The sequence below is a fragment of the Olea europaea genome, unplaced genomic scaffold (assembly GCF_002742605.1).
Source record: "Olea europaea var. sylvestris unplaced genomic scaffold, O_europaea_v1 scaffold1606, whole genome shotgun sequence".
Lineage (NCBI taxonomy): Eukaryota > Viridiplantae > Streptophyta > Magnoliopsida > Lamiales > Oleaceae > Olea > Olea europaea.
Window position 1 is genome coordinate 84866 of NW_019233692.1, and position 18581 is coordinate 103446.

The following is an 18581-nucleotide window of genomic DNA, read 5'->3' on the forward strand; positions in this document are numbered from 1 at the left end:
AATTGAAACTTGCAAATTTTATAAAAATATTGAAAAAGTAAAAGAAAATAGGAAACCTTTTTCGAGTTTCCAAAAACTGTGTATGCAAAAAAAAATTAAAAATAAGGCTATATGTACAGGGAATCTTGATCAGTACATGTCCAGGGAGACACTTGTGTCTTAACATTGGCATGTCCTTGCACTTCTCTGTACATGTAGCATAATTCAAAAAGTAATTTTATCTTAATAGTCTAGAATCTATATAAAAGTGGCCCTCAATTCAGTGGCCGATATATTTATTTATATTTTGAGAGGAATGGTAATCAAGAGCACAACTCCAATTACATGTAAATAAAACACAAGACAAGTACAACATAACACAATTTTCTTTTTTAATTTAAGACATTGCAAGATTATGAGATTATATGTCTCATTTGTAGAAATTAAGAGAAGATTGGTGAATCAAGCACAAGTGAAGCCAGTAGGAGGAGTCCTTCCACACACATTGAGAAGTAGGCTGAGAGAAATTGGGATATTCAGATTGATTCCTAGCACGTTGGCTCTAATGGCGGTGCAAAGGCAAACAGCCGCCTCGAGGTCGGCCAATCCCGCCAGCAAGGTGCAGCAAGGGATGGTGGGAGGGCTGCCAACCACCACTCCCACTAATCCTCCTAATAGATTGGCGCAGACGCCTAGTTTTAAGGCATCCCTAGGACAAGTTGCCGACTGACCACCACCAGGTCCACCACCGGTTGCCGGTGGTGAAGGGTTACCGCAGGTTCCTCCTCCACACGCGGTGGTTAAAACAAAGCAGAGAAGGTTCATTGCAAGAAAAAGGGTGGCTTTGGCTGGAGTTTGTGAACCCATTTTCCAGTTCTCAGAGCTTGTTTTGGATCAAATATTTTTGTTAAAAAGGTGGTTTGAAGATGAAGGTGTAAAGCAGGCCTTTTTATAGTAGAATTAGATGAAGGAAATGTCCAAAATTGAACAGATAAACACTTATAAAATTACTATTTTTTCAGCCGAAACCTATAGGCTAGATTTAGGATATATAATTCAGTGCATGAGTTGCGTGGCCATCTGAACTTTTCACGTTGGATCACTTGTGGGATCGCTTTGAAATGGACAAAAGAACATATTTGGGAGGAAAGACTAATGCAGGTCATCTAGAAACATCATCATTATGCGCCGACGTAGTACGACAACACCACAAGAGGATAATGATAGCCTAAAGGGCAAACGTATAGTCATGCCACTATCAAACTCTCCAACCAATCAAATCTCTCTATATGGGACAATGACAAACATGTCTAGGTCGGACATCATAGCTCCAGTCAGATAACATAAACCATTTTTAAACAACGCGATAAAGTAGGGAACCACTTAGTGTTTTTGACTCTTCATTTATTACAATCTTTTTTTTTTCCCCCTTTTTTGATCGAATATTCCGATGTGTATTCTAGCATGCACAAGAAAATGTTTTTTGCTTGGATTTTTCGAGAGCTACCCTAACATAATTAGTTCTTTAAAGCAAATAAACTTAGCCAATCCGCCATGAATTAACTCTTGCTATAGCTTCAATTACATGAAAGCCCATGAATTTTAAGCACGGATTATCCCACTCATAAAAAACACTCATCATAAGATGATCATATCGAGATTATATGTAGGTTGCTCACGCTAACCTAGCTTTTTTGTGAAAAAATTTCGCGAGTACTTTGTGGTATGGAAATGGACTTCCGTGAAGGTTAATTTGGATATTTCTACGTTATGATTTATATTTGGAATATGTTTGGCTACAAAAGAACTATTTTATCGACTACTATTCGAAAATTAGTTTTTCACTCGGAAAAATGAAACTCGAGCTTAGCAGACATGCCCTATTACTAATACTCTACTTTGTTAATTTTTTTCTCTGTCATGAAATACTTTTAAGCAGTTGGTAATTATAATTATTTAAGTTGTAAGCTTATTAGTACCAATATCTTCACGTGTGCACGAAGAACTAAGGGAGCCCATAAAATCTACTCACGGGGATTTTAAAAAATAAAAAACAAGTCACGGGTGCTTGATCATTACAGAGCAAAAAAAAGGTTTGCCTCTCAACTAAGCAAAAGTAATTGACTAATTAATTATCTTTGACTACCAGCTTCCACATCAAATCTCACTTAATTTTGTTAATAAATAATAATATAAGGGTTGTTTGCTTTTGTTTGTTTCAATTGATCATGGATTAATTGACTAAAACCATGTTTCCTATACATGCATTGCTTAACTTACAAACTACCATCTAATGAATATACCTAAGGGTATATTTGGCAATGTTTCTATGTTTACTTTTACTTCACATAGAAGAGTTTTTAATTGATGTTTGAAAATTAATTTCTAAAAAAAAAAGCTTCCTCTTTCGGAAGAACTTTTAGAGGAAATCGTATTTCGACAACTCCTATATTTGTAACTAAAAGAAGCACTTTTATAAAATTAAACAAATGAATTCAAAATTGGCTTTTGGATCTTAAAAGCAATATCGCTCACACATTTTATCAACTTTGATCAAAATATACTAAAAAATATAATTTGAATTCCCATCAAACAAGAACTATATTAAATATTTTAATTTTTGACATCTAAAAATAATTACGGTGTGATCGCAGACGAGACAATCCAATTCTATGAGGTCTTCTTGTTTATTGATTAATGTAGAATGTGCAACATTTTTGTTTGGCACCAAGTTCTGGCCATCTACATAAGAAATAAGATTGTAGCACAGTCCATATCTAATTATGGTGTCACACGAGATTCGGCCAACTAAAAAGTTTGTCCATTAAATTTAGAGTAGGAATGACAACTAGACGAGTTTGAACGAATTTTGACAAACGGAATTTTATGGGATTAGAATACTATAAATATGACTTTTCATTCATTATTAGGGTTGACGATTTTGAAATTATTAGAGATTTAACTTTGGAGAAAAATACAAAGCAATGGGCTGGATTTTGAGGAATTCATTGAAGAAGAAGATTTCAACCTTGGCAAACATTGTTATTGAAGTTCTCTACTTTTTCTTTAAAATCCCGATGATGTAACTTGTATTTTCTCGTTTGATTATAATGGTTTCCTGATAAATTTATAGGTAGGACAAGAGATGTACCTTTAAGCCAATCCTTGATTTCATTTATTGATGTGTTTATTTTAATTTTTTATTATTATTGTGCTCTATTCATTTTATTTTCTGACCTATTTTTTAACTGATATATGTACTAGTTTAGACCCAAAAAAAAAAATTAAAAATTAAAAATCGATAATTTTTCTAGAAGATGGATATATACTCTTGAAGATTATGATCGTTATATAAATTTTTTGGTTGATGAATGCATTTAAATGAGATAAAATTCACTTAGAACTATAGTGGGTTTTCTTAATTAGGTAAAATTTAATTTGCCCGAAAGGTTTTCAATTATTTCAGAAAGAATACTTGCCATGAATTTGTCCGATAAATTAAGTGAGAGATTTAATGTGAAATTGTGTCCTAACATTCGTTTCTATCGCTTTGATCTCTAAAATCATGTGTGTCAACTGATTAACCAATAATTAAGCTTCATTTTAATTTAGAAATTAGAATAGAAAACAATCAATCCCTATTACTTTTTAAGCTCTTTTCAAATAAATTGTCAGGTTTAATTCGATCGATAATAAATAATAAGATCATTATGCGATCGATAATCCGAACGTCTTTAAGTCCACTTTGAATTTGACGATGTTTTACCCATGAAATTTTTTCCGAACACTGTGCAATGAATAATAAAAAAAATTAATAGAACTCATGGGATAGATCGAGATTTTTTCCCCCCCTAAATTAACCTGATCACAATCATTAGTTCCCGTTCCCCCCCCCGCCCCCCCTAAATTAACCTGATCACAATCATTAGTTCACGTGAGACAGCCCAATGTGTACTGAGCAAGTTGGCCATGAAAATTTCTGCTAGCTACTCAATTAAAGTAGGTCCTACGATGCACAACACCAAGACCGTTAGAATAATGCTACCGAAAATTACTGATACTACATTAGTCTAAGTGATTCTATGTGATTGGCTCGATAAAAAGTAGTACAAGTGACACATTCTACCTTTCATTTAATATCCCAAAAGTGTCACCTAAACCGATATTTTAACAATAGTGGTGCTGAATAACATTATTTGGACAATTATGAAAAAGGGCCAATGTCACCATCTGTTTAAGCAACAAGGAACCAAAGACAATTTCAATCCCAAATTGACAGAAACAGTACTGCGGTAAGATCTTAACTAACAAGTATCCATTTAAAGAGAATGTATTTATTTCCTTACAAGAGTGATATTTGCACATTTTCCCTGAAGAAATGGTTTTACTAAGCCCCTTGTATATAAACAAAAGAACGCTTATAGTATTAAACACAACAAGAACAAAAGAACGCTTATAATACAAAGCACAACAAGGTGCAAATAAGCCGATTTCATGCGTCGCAAGCCTGCAGCAGTTATAGCCTTCCATTATCAAGGACTTGGAGGAAAGGAACAAAAAAATAGCTAAAAATCACATCTGCAAAAGATTATTCACAGTGACCATCACAGAATTCGTCTGTTGTAGATCCTGCAAGTTCCCGTACATCAAATATCAGACTGGGATTTGATAAAAACATGAACTAAACTTTTTGTTAACTTTAATCATGAAATTTTCACATAAGACAAGAAGTATCCTTCACTCAGAAAGAATTAAAATTTTACCTGAAAGATTAAATCATCAGGTATGTGGGGCAGCACTTCCCGAACTGTTTCAGCCATGATGAGTATATTTGCTATATCATCATTCAGTGCATGTGACGGTGACCTCATACTTAAACCACCAGAACCTCCGGGATACCGCAGAGGACCCGGAGGAGGAGTTCCTGTCCTGGATGTACCAGCTTGAGAAGGATTTGGAGGAAACAATCCCCATGCAGCATCTTCAAGGGCAGTCTCTCCCACGGCTGCAAGTTGCCTCATTACCATCTGAACACGACCAAATCCAGATGGGCCTGCTCCATCTAAACCCAACCATCTTGATTCAATTCCAGTCCTCCTATTATGGAAAAATACAAAAGGAAAAGAATAAAGAAAAGTAATGAGTTTTGAGTCTTAAATTGAAAAGAAGGGGGCCAAAAGAGTTTTTAGTACAACAAAAAAGAGAGATGCACAAGCAATGGTGGACAATAACTAACTTCATCACCATTTCGGCATGGCAGAGGGGACAAGATAGCTATCAAGCACATAGAACTACTCGAGGCAATTGACATTTCCTTTGTTGAAGCATTAGAAGCTTTTCAGAGGGCAACTTAAGTTAGCTATGTACTACCAAATAAGATTATTACACAAACAACAATAAGTTATTGCCAAAGCTAAGCTCAGCATTTAACCTTTCAGCGTCTCATTACATTTAAGAGAATATTCAATTTTAAACTAAGTTATATCAGATGAAAATAAGACGATATGTATTTGCAATTGATTTAAATATTCCAACCAATATAATATGGAAGGTTATGAATTCTACAATTGAGGCATCTATTGGCTTTCTTATAATTTGAAGTCCTCAGTCACTGCAAATCATTCCAGAGAAGTAATGTTCTTACAACTTAACATCAGATAAAATTATATTAGGAAAACCATATCTAATACCAGTTAGTAACTCAAGCATTAAGAGAAAAAAGAGAAGACCTTTGATCACCATTTTCCAAATTCTGTTATCTAATACCAGTTAGTAACTCAAGCATTAAGAGAAAAAAGAGAAGACCTTTGATCACCATTTTCCAAATTCTGTGGCTGGTTAGGTAATGCTCCAAAGGGCAGGTTATGGCCAGGAAGATTTGGCCTCTCAAGTACAGCACTCATTTCACGTGCAAGCTGCTCATCTCTTGAAATTTCTGCTGCACGGGGGCTTACCCCATTTTCGGGTTGGTCCATGAAAAGTGGCTTCCGACAAGTGGGGCAAGAATAGTTCTCAGTTAAACCTTGATCTAACCTGTCAGTGATGTCATAAAGAATTAGATTCTATCCTCCTGACCACATGACAGTAAACAAGCATTTTGGGAAATTATTATAAAATATACATACCAAGATCTCAAGCATGCAAGATGAAAAAGATGATTACAAGACAGCTTCTTAGCTTTCGCCATTGGTTCCTGTCATTTCCCAATATTTAACATGCTTAAAGATGGGAAAAAATGAAATCAGATGGGGAAGTAAAGGCGAGTCAAATTTACCCTACAAATAGCACACTCATCATCATATACTCGGAGCTCCTCATGTGTAGCATCAGGAAGTGCCCCATGAAGGGTCCCCAAAGCCATCCGCAATTTGATGAAACTTTTGGCACGTTTTACGCATGCACTTAAAAGGGCCTAAGCACAAAAAAATGTGAATCAACATAACAGACCAACAGTGGCAAAGCAGAACATTAACAACTGTAACAAAAAGATCAAGCAGGATAGAAAAAATTATAATTGCAGTAGCGATTAGAGAGAAACATTTACCCGGATGTTCAGGAAAAGGACAGCATCCACAAGATGAAATGCCATGCCATGGAGCAACCAAATATGAAGATAATGAGCAATGGACATCAGCAGTGTCATCATGTCCAGGAAAAACCCCAAATTCCGGATAAGGATGCCTTTCCACTCCCACAACGAACCTATAGTAATAGTGCTACCTTAGAACATAATAACTGAATAATATAAGCTCTCTTATCAGTATAAATTTAAATTCATAAGAAGGGGACCAAAAAAATTCATAGAAGACTTGTGACAAGGTATTTTTTCTCTGTGGAAAAGAAAATATGAACGAGAAAACATAGAATAGTCGTAACATCAGGTATTGTCACTGTAACATGGGAGTTGTTGTTTGAGTTATAATTTGGGTTAACCATTTTGCGTCAAATGGAATAAAATTGACCATGTATTTATTCCCAAAGCCTACAACTCAAATCACCTGTCAAAATAACTGCACATTAACCAAGTAAATAAAAGCATACTCTGAATTCTGAAAGTAAAACTTATCAAATGTAAAATTCATTCAAAGACCTCAAAGTCTTAAAGAAGAATAAGATCAAAACCAAAATTATATTAGGATTACGTTTTTTCCCCTAATTTGGCGTCATTTGAAGAAAGCTAAACCATTAGAGAAATTTTGTTGGCATTTTTAAATAAATCTCACATTTTGATAAGCAACATGCTTTCACTATTAGATCAACCAAGATTCATGCTAAAATGTGAGATACCTTGTCTATCTCTAAGATGCTCATACTCTATTTTGGATGGTGTACACATATCAACACAATACGACATGAGTATGGATATTGGGTGTGGATCCATGTTGGATACTTCAATTTAGAAGTGGTCATGACACAAAAATGGAAGAAAGATCGCCAAGGGAGGAAGCAGAGGTTAAAGGAAAATGAAGAGTAGGCTCAATATTTTTAAAGCAATATAATTGATTTGAGCCATAAAATCAAGATGTAGAAGGCATGAAGAATTGGTATGGCTTGCTATCGAGGAAAAAAGTGATACAACTTAAACAGAAGAGGCAGCTTTCTTTGATCCAATGTAGCATCTTTGGGCTCTTGAAAGGCGATGATCAGCAGAAGTGATTAGCTCTCTCGAAATAACAGCAACGGAGTGATTGTTGACTGGCATATAACATTTATGAAATGTGGCCTATACACGGCCAGTGGGAAAAGGGGATCAAGATTTTTCACAATCAAAAGTGAGGACTTTCCCTATGTAAAATAGTTTATAGTAAGTACTCACTAAGCCAATTTAATTTTACACTCCCTAAAATATATATCTAAAATTATTAGTTTATAATATTTTATGTTTGGAAGACACATCCACGTACCCGTGTTCAAAATTTTGGATCATTTTTAGTTGTATCCCATTATCCCAAGTTTTAGAAGAAAAAATTTCCTACTTCTAGATTTATACCCGAACCCAACAACCATAACCAAGTCCAAGCAACATAGGTCTATCTAATTAAAACATATCATGCTTTACCGAGACAAATTTGTCTGCAAAGAAACAACACTTAAACCAGAGAAAAATATCAACGCCAAAGTTGGTGCAAAGTCTTTGATGACAACAGAACAATGGATTGTGAAATCCGCAATAAAAAAAGAACAACAACAACAACAATTACACAGGTATAAATAAAGACTTAGACCTACCTGCAGGGGATATATCGAAGATTTTAGATAACCGGAAATTTGCAATATCTCCTGCAGAGTGATGCACCCATATCTCGAGCAACTGAAATCCATGAACCACCATGGCCTATAGATAAAAATTAGAAAACAGTCAACAAATTGGTTATTTCCATTCAATAACGCCATACATTCTACTAATCGACCTGAATGCTACCTGTAGTGTCTCGAAAGCAATGCTAGAAGGCTCAAAAAATAACAACAAAGACACTGATAAACTTGTTGCACTGTATATGGTAAAACATAGCCACATCCTACAATAACACATCAAATATAGTTTAAGACAATCAAGACAACAATACAAACAAGCAAATATATAGTCATGTGAATGTTAATTTGAAAAGGTTAATGGTCAAATAATATCATATATGAATAACTTTGTCCAAAAGTTAATAACATTAATTGCCAGAAATTAGGGAAATCAGTAGGTGACATACTAAACAAGTATGCTACAGATTATTAATTAATGTACCTCTATGCACCAACCATAAAAACTGGTACTGTCTTATTCTAATAAATGTCCGTATTGCAGCATTACGTTAATTGGTCTATCATTTACCTTGTCATTACAAAACAACAATCAATATAGAAACATAAATATAGTCTCTCTCTCTCTCCAATAAGCTTCAGGTGTAAAGTTGGCTACGATTCACTGCAAATCTGGATCATTGCACAATTAGGCTTCTAATATGAGGAGTGCAAATACAATGCCCAGCAATAAAGTAAGGCATCTTGAAGGAATGTGTCAGGCAAACCAAGGGAACATCATTAGCTAGCAGGGAAATGTATTCCACCCACAAAAGAATGAAAGGAAGAAAAGAATTTTCAGGCAGGTTTGGCTTTAAATTCGTATAGCATTACTGAAAATTTTCCTTAGGCATTACTGGTTCTCACGATGTCGACAGGTCCAAAGAAGGTTAAAAATGACTCCCAGGGGGACTAACTTCATTCTCCCTTGAAAACCATGGTACAGCAACACCAGGGATATAAGACCACTGACCCATTGCCGCCAGGGTATTTACAATATAACTCTTTTGTGCGATAAATAATTACCAGTTTTTCCAATAAGTAAAACATATGTGAAGAAGACGTCAAAGGGTGAAATCCACTTCTCATATGAAATATTTTTGTTTTTGTCTATTTGGACTAACTTATAATCCTCAAGCGTTGCTTGAGTAGCAGATACATTCCAAAATATTACTCCTCCAACAATATTCTTATTCTTCAGCTTAGGATCAAAGTGGATTTCAAGCCATAAGTGCAATATAAAAGGTATTGTAAAATACCAAAGCAAGTCAACAGAGAAAACCAGCAACAGTGCAGAATATGCACGGAAGTATGTCCATGGAGTTGCAGAAGGAGAAGCATTCAAACGCTCAAGTCGATCCCTAGCTAGAGCTTGAAACATCTGCACAATAAGGAGATCTTATTTCATAATAAGCTATCTCATGCATCCAACAATATCAACTGCTTTGTATATTTTTGTGAATAGTTGAATACCTTTAAGAAACAAACCACACCCAACCAAGTTGACCACAAGCCTATTTGAAATATTGTTGGCGGAACCACTAACGGAAGAAATATTCCCTGCATCCACTCATTAATCAGTCACCATCAGAGAGAGAGACGTGTATAATTTGTTTCCATTTTTCTTCATATACTTCAATCAATTTAACATGGCATTCAATGTATTTCCGTTTTACTATCACCCCAAAAAAAAGAAAAAAAAACATGCATAAACAAAAAAAAAAAAAAAAAAAAAGAACCCAATCCCACCAAAATTTGTAGATGCTCCTATATTTGCCATGGGAAAGGCACCCACCCACCCCCACCCAAAGAGGGGGAAAAAAGAAAAAGGAATTGGTAATCCTATGCAAACAGAAGTATTCACCAAGATCTCTAAAAACTTCTGGCACAATCGTCAAGTTTGCAGCTTCATAAAATATCGGTAACCAATGGTTGTCAACAAACCATTTTGCAAGTAATCAAAGCCAAACATGACAAGTTGACAACATATAAAGAAAAAGAACATTCTTTCAGCTTTCACAGGCTACTTTTGTGTCCACAAGTGGCTTGTCAAAACCATGACCCTGAAGATAGTATCCTCAATTACCCCAGAGCACAATTGTAGCTGCTGTGAGATTTTCATTTTGATTCACTTACAGAATTCTACAGGACACACACAATGTAGGTGCAGAAATTTCGTAGCTCACTACAGTTTACAAACCTCAAATGAACTCCAGAATTGATAATTCATGTCTGACAAAGAATTGAAAACACCTTTTTATATTATAATTCCTCAATTCTTGGGTGACAAAGTAACATTCTATTTCAATCTACTGAAAGTGTAACAAACAGCATGTCAATCATCCCCATAGTAACATGAGTTCTCAGTATTTTCTGAAGGAAATAAGAAAAATAATTGAAGCCAAGTTTGACAAAATAAAATCTCACAATCATAGACAAATAGTTGTCAGCACGTTAAAAATAAATAAATAAATAAAAATAATAAATAAATAAATAAATAAAAGGAGAGAGGGAAAAGAAAAAGAAGACTTAAATGAGGTCTCTGTCACCATCAATAAGTACAAGAAAAAACCTAAGTAAATAAAACTCGAAAAACTAAAATGCAACAAAAAATGAACAAAATCAGAATATAGTGATGCCTTACCTTGTAGATGATGTAGTTAATGAGGCGTTCTAATAATTTTCGAATTTCAGAGGAGTACAACTCTGAAAAGAATATCATCTGCATATATTCAGATTATCGAGTATAATTTAGACCAGTTTCAGAATGATAATGCATTTGATTTCCAGAAAAAAAATCAATCAAAATATGTTGGAAAAACATACCTTGAGACATAAAATTATAAAAATAAATACATTAAGTGCAAAACTGGCCACCAATGCAGGAGTAGAGAATAAACTCAAAAGCAGCTCCAAGGAATGGCTTGCTCTATCGGAATTAATAAGATCTTCAACAATCAAACCGTCTGGTTTATAATTCTCAAGTGACATTTGCTTCCAATAATGTAGGCCTACAAGGTTTAAAATGGTGCATCCCGCCGAAATTGACAATAACTTCAATCCCATGGAAAACAAAAACGATATTTGCACCAAAACCAAGTTTCAAGATTTTCATGAGAAGAAAATTAGCATAACATTTTTTGCACGTAAGCACTCATAAAATATTATCATTAGGATAGAACATAGACTACAGCTTGTTTATCCAGCTTCAAAACAGTCCCATAAAATCAACGAAGGCTGCAACAATAGATCCTACACAAGCAAGATAGTTCATTATTAGAACCCAGACAAAACCATAAATAGGCCAAATATCTTTACAAAGCACAAAAACAAATTGTTGCTTTCATTAAGAGTCGTTTATTTTATTTATTTATTTTTATTTTTACTTTTTATATTTTTGAAGTGGAACAACAAATAGGTTAGGAAAAGGATGGAAAATTGACTACATTGGATTCTTCTAACCCAATAGCAACAAAGATAACATTAATTTGGGGGAAGCAAAACTCTCAAATTTTCATTCTAGAGATGGTTTCAGAATATTATGCACCGTTTGCATCCTACATGATGTGGAACAGTCAGAAGCGAAAATCATAAACCAGTTGAAAAAGAGGAGAAATTAGAAGGGACTACAAAAGTGCGTATAACTTTTAGTTCGAGTGTAAAATCTACTTGAACAAGTACAAGCCGGAAGGGGCACAAACGAAGGAGTTAGAACTTGTGAGCCCTCCCAGCCCACATTCCCAAGGAATGGAGGAAGGGACGGACCTTACAGTGTCATTTTTTAGTTTACTGTAGTTCTACCAGGGGGACTTGGCCAACATCGTCAAACTTTCGTGGTCAAATTCCATCATTTAGGGGTTGTTTTAACCTTTTCATATTTTGAGTTAGTTTAGGGGTATTTTTGCCATATTTCAGTTTCCTAGTTCTATTTAAATTTGTCTACCGATTTAAGGTTTCGTTTTGATTGTATAAATATGTGTTAAGCGTTTGAAAATCACAGAGTCATTTTTGAATAATAATATTTCTGTTTTTTTCGTTCTCTAATGAATTTCAGTGTTTCTCATGTCTATTCAAGCAAAATTCAAATAACACCCGTTCGTGTATTATGAACAAGATCCTTTTATTATTCTTCATGTTTTCGTCATGCATCACTACATCTACTGTCAACAAGTCTTCCAATCTCACTTACATCCATATAAACTCAATGAGTATCCAGAGAAAAAAAAGCAACTCATTCCCAACTTTACACCTGTCATATATAAAATACACTTTAACCCATGGGAAGCACCAGCTGGGAATCATACTAGAATGAAGCTCCATACATTAAAACATGTAAATACGTGTGATATTCGACTCTTAACTCTCTGAATTAAAAATATATGAATAAAAGAAGACTGAATATCTGATGCAAAACTTGAACTATACATATATTCTATAATTGATATACAGGTCAACAACTTTCATATATCTTATAGCCTGAAAATAACTTCGACGCTAAAAACGAACTTCCGTAAGTATCGACATACTCATTCTGAGAATTTGAGAGACAAATGCCACCATATCATACACAGTGAAGTCAATAATATCTTATTCCTATATAAAAACACTAATCTGGCCCTAAAATTAAGTAGATAATTAACCATGAGAATTGTGGACATATAAAAAAAAATAAACGCATCTAAATGGAAAAGATTAAATTTTTATCCGATGTATTTTATTCAACGAAAGTAAAAGCCCTAAAGTATCAAAAGGGGGGAACCCCCAATTCAATACCGAATTAAACAACCAGAAAAACCAAAATACGGAAGAGAAACCAGAACTTTTTATTAGGAAAAAAGCAAAAAAAAAAAAAAAAAAAAAAAAAAAAAGAAGAAAAAACAGGCGATCGAATTGAATACAGTTTGAAAATGCATCACTCAAAAATTCGATCAAGCATATATCTATACACATACATGTAAATACATGCGAATTGGACGGAATACATAAAAGTAGTGATGATCTTACAAATTATTCAGGCGGATTTGAAGGCGATCGAATTAAATAATCTGTAACCTCTCTCTTTTACGCTAGATATGACAATTTTTGCGGGAAAGGCAGTAACGACTAAAATCGGTTAAGTTTATATGGGTGAATAAAAATATCAAAGATTTATCTTCATGGAGATGGTAATACGCCTTTATTAGTCTTAATTTGATAAACATCATATTTATGCTTATAAAAAATCATTTTTCTAGTTAAATTGTAATTCTATTGTCTATGAAAATGGTTTCAATTTAGAGTTTTAGAAAAAATATAAAGTTTGATTGTATTAGAATTCAATATTCAATATAGACTTCTCAATCTTTAAAAGTTATGGATCATTAAATCAAGACTTTATAAAAGTTTAAGACGTCTTCATATTTCAAGATTATCAAATCATCAGTAAAAGTAAGTTAAGTATGAGATTTTATTTGAAAGTACCGATAAATTAGATGGCCGCAAAGATGAAATTTGGGATGGAGGACTTGAAACTCATGAACACTGGTAGATTATGAAACAATACCTCTCCCTCTTTCTAAAAGAAAAATGCTTTTATCACAAAATTTTTTTGTAGAAGTATTTATCGGTTCTCCAAATAAACATGTTGGTCTAGCATAAACTAGTTATCAAAATGGCGTATTATCAAATCATACCCCCCTATTACTACAGTTGTAGATATAGAGATTTTGAGAACACGTTTTAACGATGTTCGAAAAACTAAAGTTAGCATTTTTACATGGTCCTATCAAACTAAATTGGTTTAAGGGCTTAACTTCTTATAGCTTGCGTAAAGACAGAGACAATGACTTGACTATTGGAATTTCAGTCGACCTGCATCATGGAAAATAGAATCATCAAATCACGGATAACATGATTTATTGGGATGGAAGGAATTGCAACACCGACATTTCTTTCCTTACCTAATTCGATTCACTAGTAGGTAGCGGTAGGAAAGATCCTATGTTAGTATGTGTGCAGGATGCACTTCCCATATGATTGTACGGTAGGCACCCTCATATGTATGCTTTAACTAGTAGGGGTTAGTAACCTTACTAAGCGCACATCCAATTTGAGATTTTCACAACCATGTAGAGTCATACTCGAGTTGCTACAATTGCTTCAGCAGAAGCAACTGTGATTATTGGAAACATCCTTAGTTCCTCAATTTATTTAGTGCACTTGAACTCAATCATTGGCTAAACAATTATTTGATTATGTCATTTTGGGCTTGGAATTATAGTGTTTTTTTTTTCTTTTTCTTTTGATAATAAACCAATGATTCATACTCTCAGTCCCTATATTTGGTTGTTAATAAATTGGGAGTTGCTAAAATTCTTAAGGTCAATTGTCCACCAAGTCAAGTGCAAAAAACACAAGAATTATGCAATGCCGCACTTCCTATTAGTTCAGTGCTTGGCAAGAACTGGCCAAAGTGTTGACGACGTTGCTGAATTGGATTAAATTGTAATACATCTTATAATGGAGTGAAGCGGTCCTCTTTTGATTGATTGTTTATGTTACGCCCTCCTCAACAAACCACTTCGACACATCAGGTCCACTCCTCTACGCGACGCCACGTGTCCCTTGAAGTGTTTCAGAAGCGATGTTAACCTCGATCGAACTCCAACTTGACGAATTGCAAGGCACATGTATCACAAACTAAATCTATTGAAGCGATCGAAGTGCCCTCTGGCATTGAAGCGTTGGACACTCCGAGGTGCTCCCTTAACAAATACCTCCGCACCAGTTTCAGAATATCTGTGTCAGGATCCTCTATCCCCATGTATTAATTGATGTGACATCTCCACGTGTCTAATTGAAGTGACATATCAACTTTATGTCAACTCAACTCAGAAGAATTAATTACCCGTCCACTTTAGACGCGGCTGATTGACGCCTACGAGCGAACGCCTCACACCGTCAAATGCATACACGTGTCTCACATCCAAGGGTGCTCCTCAACTATAAATACTCAATGTTTGGCAAGAGACAAAAGTAATGAAAATCTTTCAACTTATCTCTCCACACTCAAGAAATATTTATTCTCTTTCCCATTCTCTTGCACAATTCGAGCACTGTTCCGACCACCAATCACTGATTTGACCATCAGAGTGTATGCGACCGCCACCACCTCAATTGATTTCGACCGTGTGCTTTTGACAGTTCATTATTGTGCGCAGGAAGGATTACATGGAGTGGCTATCAATTGGCCACACGTAAGGTCCATTTCGCGAGGTCAACAGTTTATTTGTTTATCAATGTAACAATTCAATTGTTTTAATTGGCGCCAAAAAATAGAGAGTGGCTAACGCCCACACCCGTGTAAAATGAAAGCTAAGCAAGATGGCTACTTCACTTTCATTACAAAAGGTCCCCTATTTGGTATCGCTGAATAATCTGATTAAAATCAAAATCAAAGTTAACAATTAATTTTAACGCACATTTCATAACATTTGCAACTTTTCAACTACACATTTAATCAACTTTTATCAAAATTTACTAAAAATCTAATTTTAATCTCTACTAAAAAGGGCAAAATATCCTTCACTATTTTACTGAAAAATGGAACGAAATGATCGTGTTTTACTCTTAAGTTAAAGAGCAATAAGAAGCACTTTGATAAACAATTTTGATCTTGATTAATTCAATTATGGTATTAGTTTTCATTCTTTTACATAACAAAAATCACTTTTTTTTTCCATTTCATTGAAAAAAGAGTTGTATAGAACCAATCTTTTGTGCCTACACTTATTAGGTCTGCTAGCTTTATTTATTTATTGTGCTCAAGTTAGGGTTAGTTCGGACGTTTATGGACTTTTCTATTTTTCATTTTCTTGAGAAAAGAAAGATTCATCTTTAAATGATTCTGATTCGTTACTACATGCTTTGTTTTAAAGAGAGTTTCCTAAGTCGGACCAATCTTTATGATCGAATTGTCTGAAATGGAATGTACTTATTAGGAAAGAGTTCATATGCTTTAGATGATCGTACATGACAATTGGATGCAGTAAGTATCACCTATGATTTTATTTTTTTATTTCTTCTCTTTCTTTTCTCAATTAGTTTGGTTTTACTTTCATCTGAAAGCAGTCACTTCTGTAGAAAGCACATAACTTTCATCATCCTAAGCAGACACTCTGGATTAGTGCCTAGTCCCCAGAGTAGCTTTCCATAAAAGCTCCTGCTTGCCATGTGGAGTAACAAAAAGAAGCAATATATACCTATTGAAGATTTCTAAATGAAGAGAGTGAGTAACTAAAAAAAAAAAAGGTTGAACCCCAACCTTAGGGGCCCCCACCGACCCTGCCCTGAGCCATCGTGAAGGAGGTAAATCGCAGGATGTGCCTCCCAGGAGTCAGGGTGGGGAGCATATGGATAGACCAAGGCTGTTAACCCATATGGTAACTCTCGCTTGCAACAAAGCCAATTCCACCTTGCGGGGAATCGAACTCTGCACACTGTCGCGACGTGAAAACTGTCAATACTTTTGGATTAATTACTCATTTTATGAACGCTTTAATTTAGTGTCACCGCAACATGCGTGGGGTATTCAAAATATCAATGACTTTTATAAAATCTCTCATCTCCACGTGCTAATTTTTAAGTAGAATGTATAAATTCATATTCTCATAAAAAGTTTTGAATCACTAGCAAAATTTTGGAAGATTTTCATAGAAAAATATCTTTTCGTATTTAATATTTATTTATTTCTTCAATATTTTTCTTTTAGTAATGTTATTCGCAATCGTTTATTATCATAGTCGCCTCGCGTGATATATATGTGACGGTTAGTGATTGAATGCACTAATGTGATAGTATTTTTATTATGTTATACATCAAATTACTAATCGTCATACGTATATTACGTATGGCAACTACGATAGTGAGCGATTGTAAATAATATTATTCTTTTTTTTCCTTACATTCTATGGACCCTATGCGTATAAGTTAATGAGTAATTATTTCGAATATTTCTTTTAATTAAAATTTAATTGAATAGTAGAAATAAATTTTAATTTCCTAAAAATATTTTTCAAATAGAGGCTTAGAAATAAAAATTCACGTAACAGTAAACTTTTTAATGTCTCCGTTTGATCCCCATTAAATTCCATTCTAGTTTTCTCTTTTATTTTCAACCACACAATTTTATATAAAATAATATTATACGTAAATTGAAAATTTTTTCTTTTTTTTAATCATTTATTTTTCAAAAAAAATACTATTTTCCATCCATTTTCTGGAGCCAAACGGGGAGTCGAAAGTGAAAGTTTTCATTCTTGCAATCACACAGTGTTTCTGCAAGACCGCCGCGGCGCACGGAGGCAATACGCTGAAGCTTCCAGAAACTCTGCAATCCTTTTAAAATAACAAACTCCAATAAATTCAGAGAAAACCCTAATCTTTCTTTTCTTTTGTTTTATTTTGTTCTACACAAGAAGGAGAGTATACAGAGTGATGGGAATTATAAGGAGTAGCTTCGCATTCATATCTGGAACAATATTTGGAATTTACATAGCCCAAAATTATAATGTTCCCAACATCAAGAAGGTTGTAAATGAGGCCCTTTTTTCTGCAAAAAAAGTTGAAGAAAAATACCGCAAGCCCAAGAAACCTGGAGACGACACCGTCTGAGTATTACCCTCGGCATTTCGATGATTACAGGTGTTCCCTCACTCAATTCCTCCTCTTCTTTCTTTTTCTTTCTTTTCCCCCTTTGTAATTCGATTCAATGATCGCCAGAAGAATCGACATAGAATTTCTGTATTTTTTTTTTTTTTTTTGTAATCTTGATATATAAGTAATTAATTAAAGGAAAGTTGTTCCGATGGAAAATTATTTAGAAATTCAAAGTGGTTTACCTGGTTTATGTTACTATGGATGGACTAAGAGATCCTGGAGCCTAATATACCTATGTGGAGCCAAATCTTTCTCCAAAGGGTTCAGTTATTACGGTTTTAGGATCTGTCGATTTATATTTTGCGTCTCAGTGTATCTTATCCCGTGGGGGGAGCAATTTTTCGCTATGTATGAATATCATAAATCTCTCTACATACTGTGAACTTACATCTAGCAATTGTATGGGATTGATATGTGCTAAGGCCTTACAGTCGTCTTCGACACCCCTCAGGTGGGCAATAATCAAGAAAGCAACTAAGTGAGAGTCCTTATCCCATGATTGCTTGAAGAACGTGATTAAATTGTCATGGTATTCAACAAATGTGAAAAAGATCAGTAGATTTGATATGAAGCACGTATGTTAATAAATATGAGGCTTAAAGTTTATGCAAAAA

At 34.4% G+C, this 18581-nt stretch overlaps 2 protein-coding genes across 6 annotated transcripts in view; both read right to left on the bottom strand.

The window, feature by feature from the left end:
* Window positions 1–238: 238 nt before the first annotated feature.
* Window positions 239–920, bottom strand: LOC111377110 (14 kDa proline-rich protein DC2.15-like). Its single transcript, XM_023000163.1, has one exon. It carries the CDS (start codon window positions 844–846, stop codon window positions 442–444), a length of 405 nt encoding a protein of 134 aa, XP_022855931.1. The 5' UTR covers window positions 847–920; the 3' UTR covers window positions 239–441.
* Window positions 921–4272: 3352 nt separating this feature from the next.
* The window catches only part of LOC111377109 (E3 ubiquitin protein ligase RIN2-like), an 18746-nt gene continuing 4437 nt past the window's right edge, over window positions 4273–18581 (bottom strand). The window contains exons 1-14 of one of the 5 annotated variants that reach the window (XM_023000161.1): window positions 13276–13494; window positions 11098–11523; window positions 10916–10993; window positions 9745–9831; window positions 9531–9652; window positions 8402–8498; window positions 8209–8314; window positions 6524–6699; window positions 6254–6391; window positions 6105–6172; window positions 5795–6012; window positions 5709–5718; window positions 4743–5076; window positions 4273–4608 (exon numbers count right to left, since the gene is read on the bottom strand). In XM_023000161.1, the coding sequence (XP_022855929.1) occupies window positions 4552–4608; window positions 4743–5076; window positions 5709–5718; window positions 5795–6012; window positions 6105–6172; window positions 6254–6391; window positions 6524–6699; window positions 8209–8314; window positions 8402–8498; window positions 9531–9652; window positions 9745–9831; window positions 10916–10993; window positions 11098–11337 (1731 nt within the window). In that variant the 5' untranslated portion in view covers window positions 11338–11523; window positions 13276–13494 and the 3' untranslated portion in view covers window positions 4273–4551. Of the gene's footprint in view, window positions 4609–4742; window positions 5077–5708; window positions 5719–5784; window positions 6013–6104; window positions 6173–6253; window positions 6392–6523; window positions 6700–8208; window positions 8315–8401; window positions 8499–9530; window positions 9653–9744; window positions 9832–10915; window positions 10994–11097; window positions 11524–12460; window positions 12521–13275; window positions 13495–18581 lie in introns of those variants that run through there. The other 4 variants (XM_023000160.1, XM_023000159.1, XM_023000157.1 and 1 more) reach the window with 4 other exon arrangements.

What these genes read in the sequence shown, in the direction of transcription:
- LOC111377110 (XM_023000163.1), bottom strand. Translation starts at nt 846, where the DNA reads ATGGGTTCACAAACTCCAGCCAAAGCCACCCTTTTTCTTGCAATGAAC.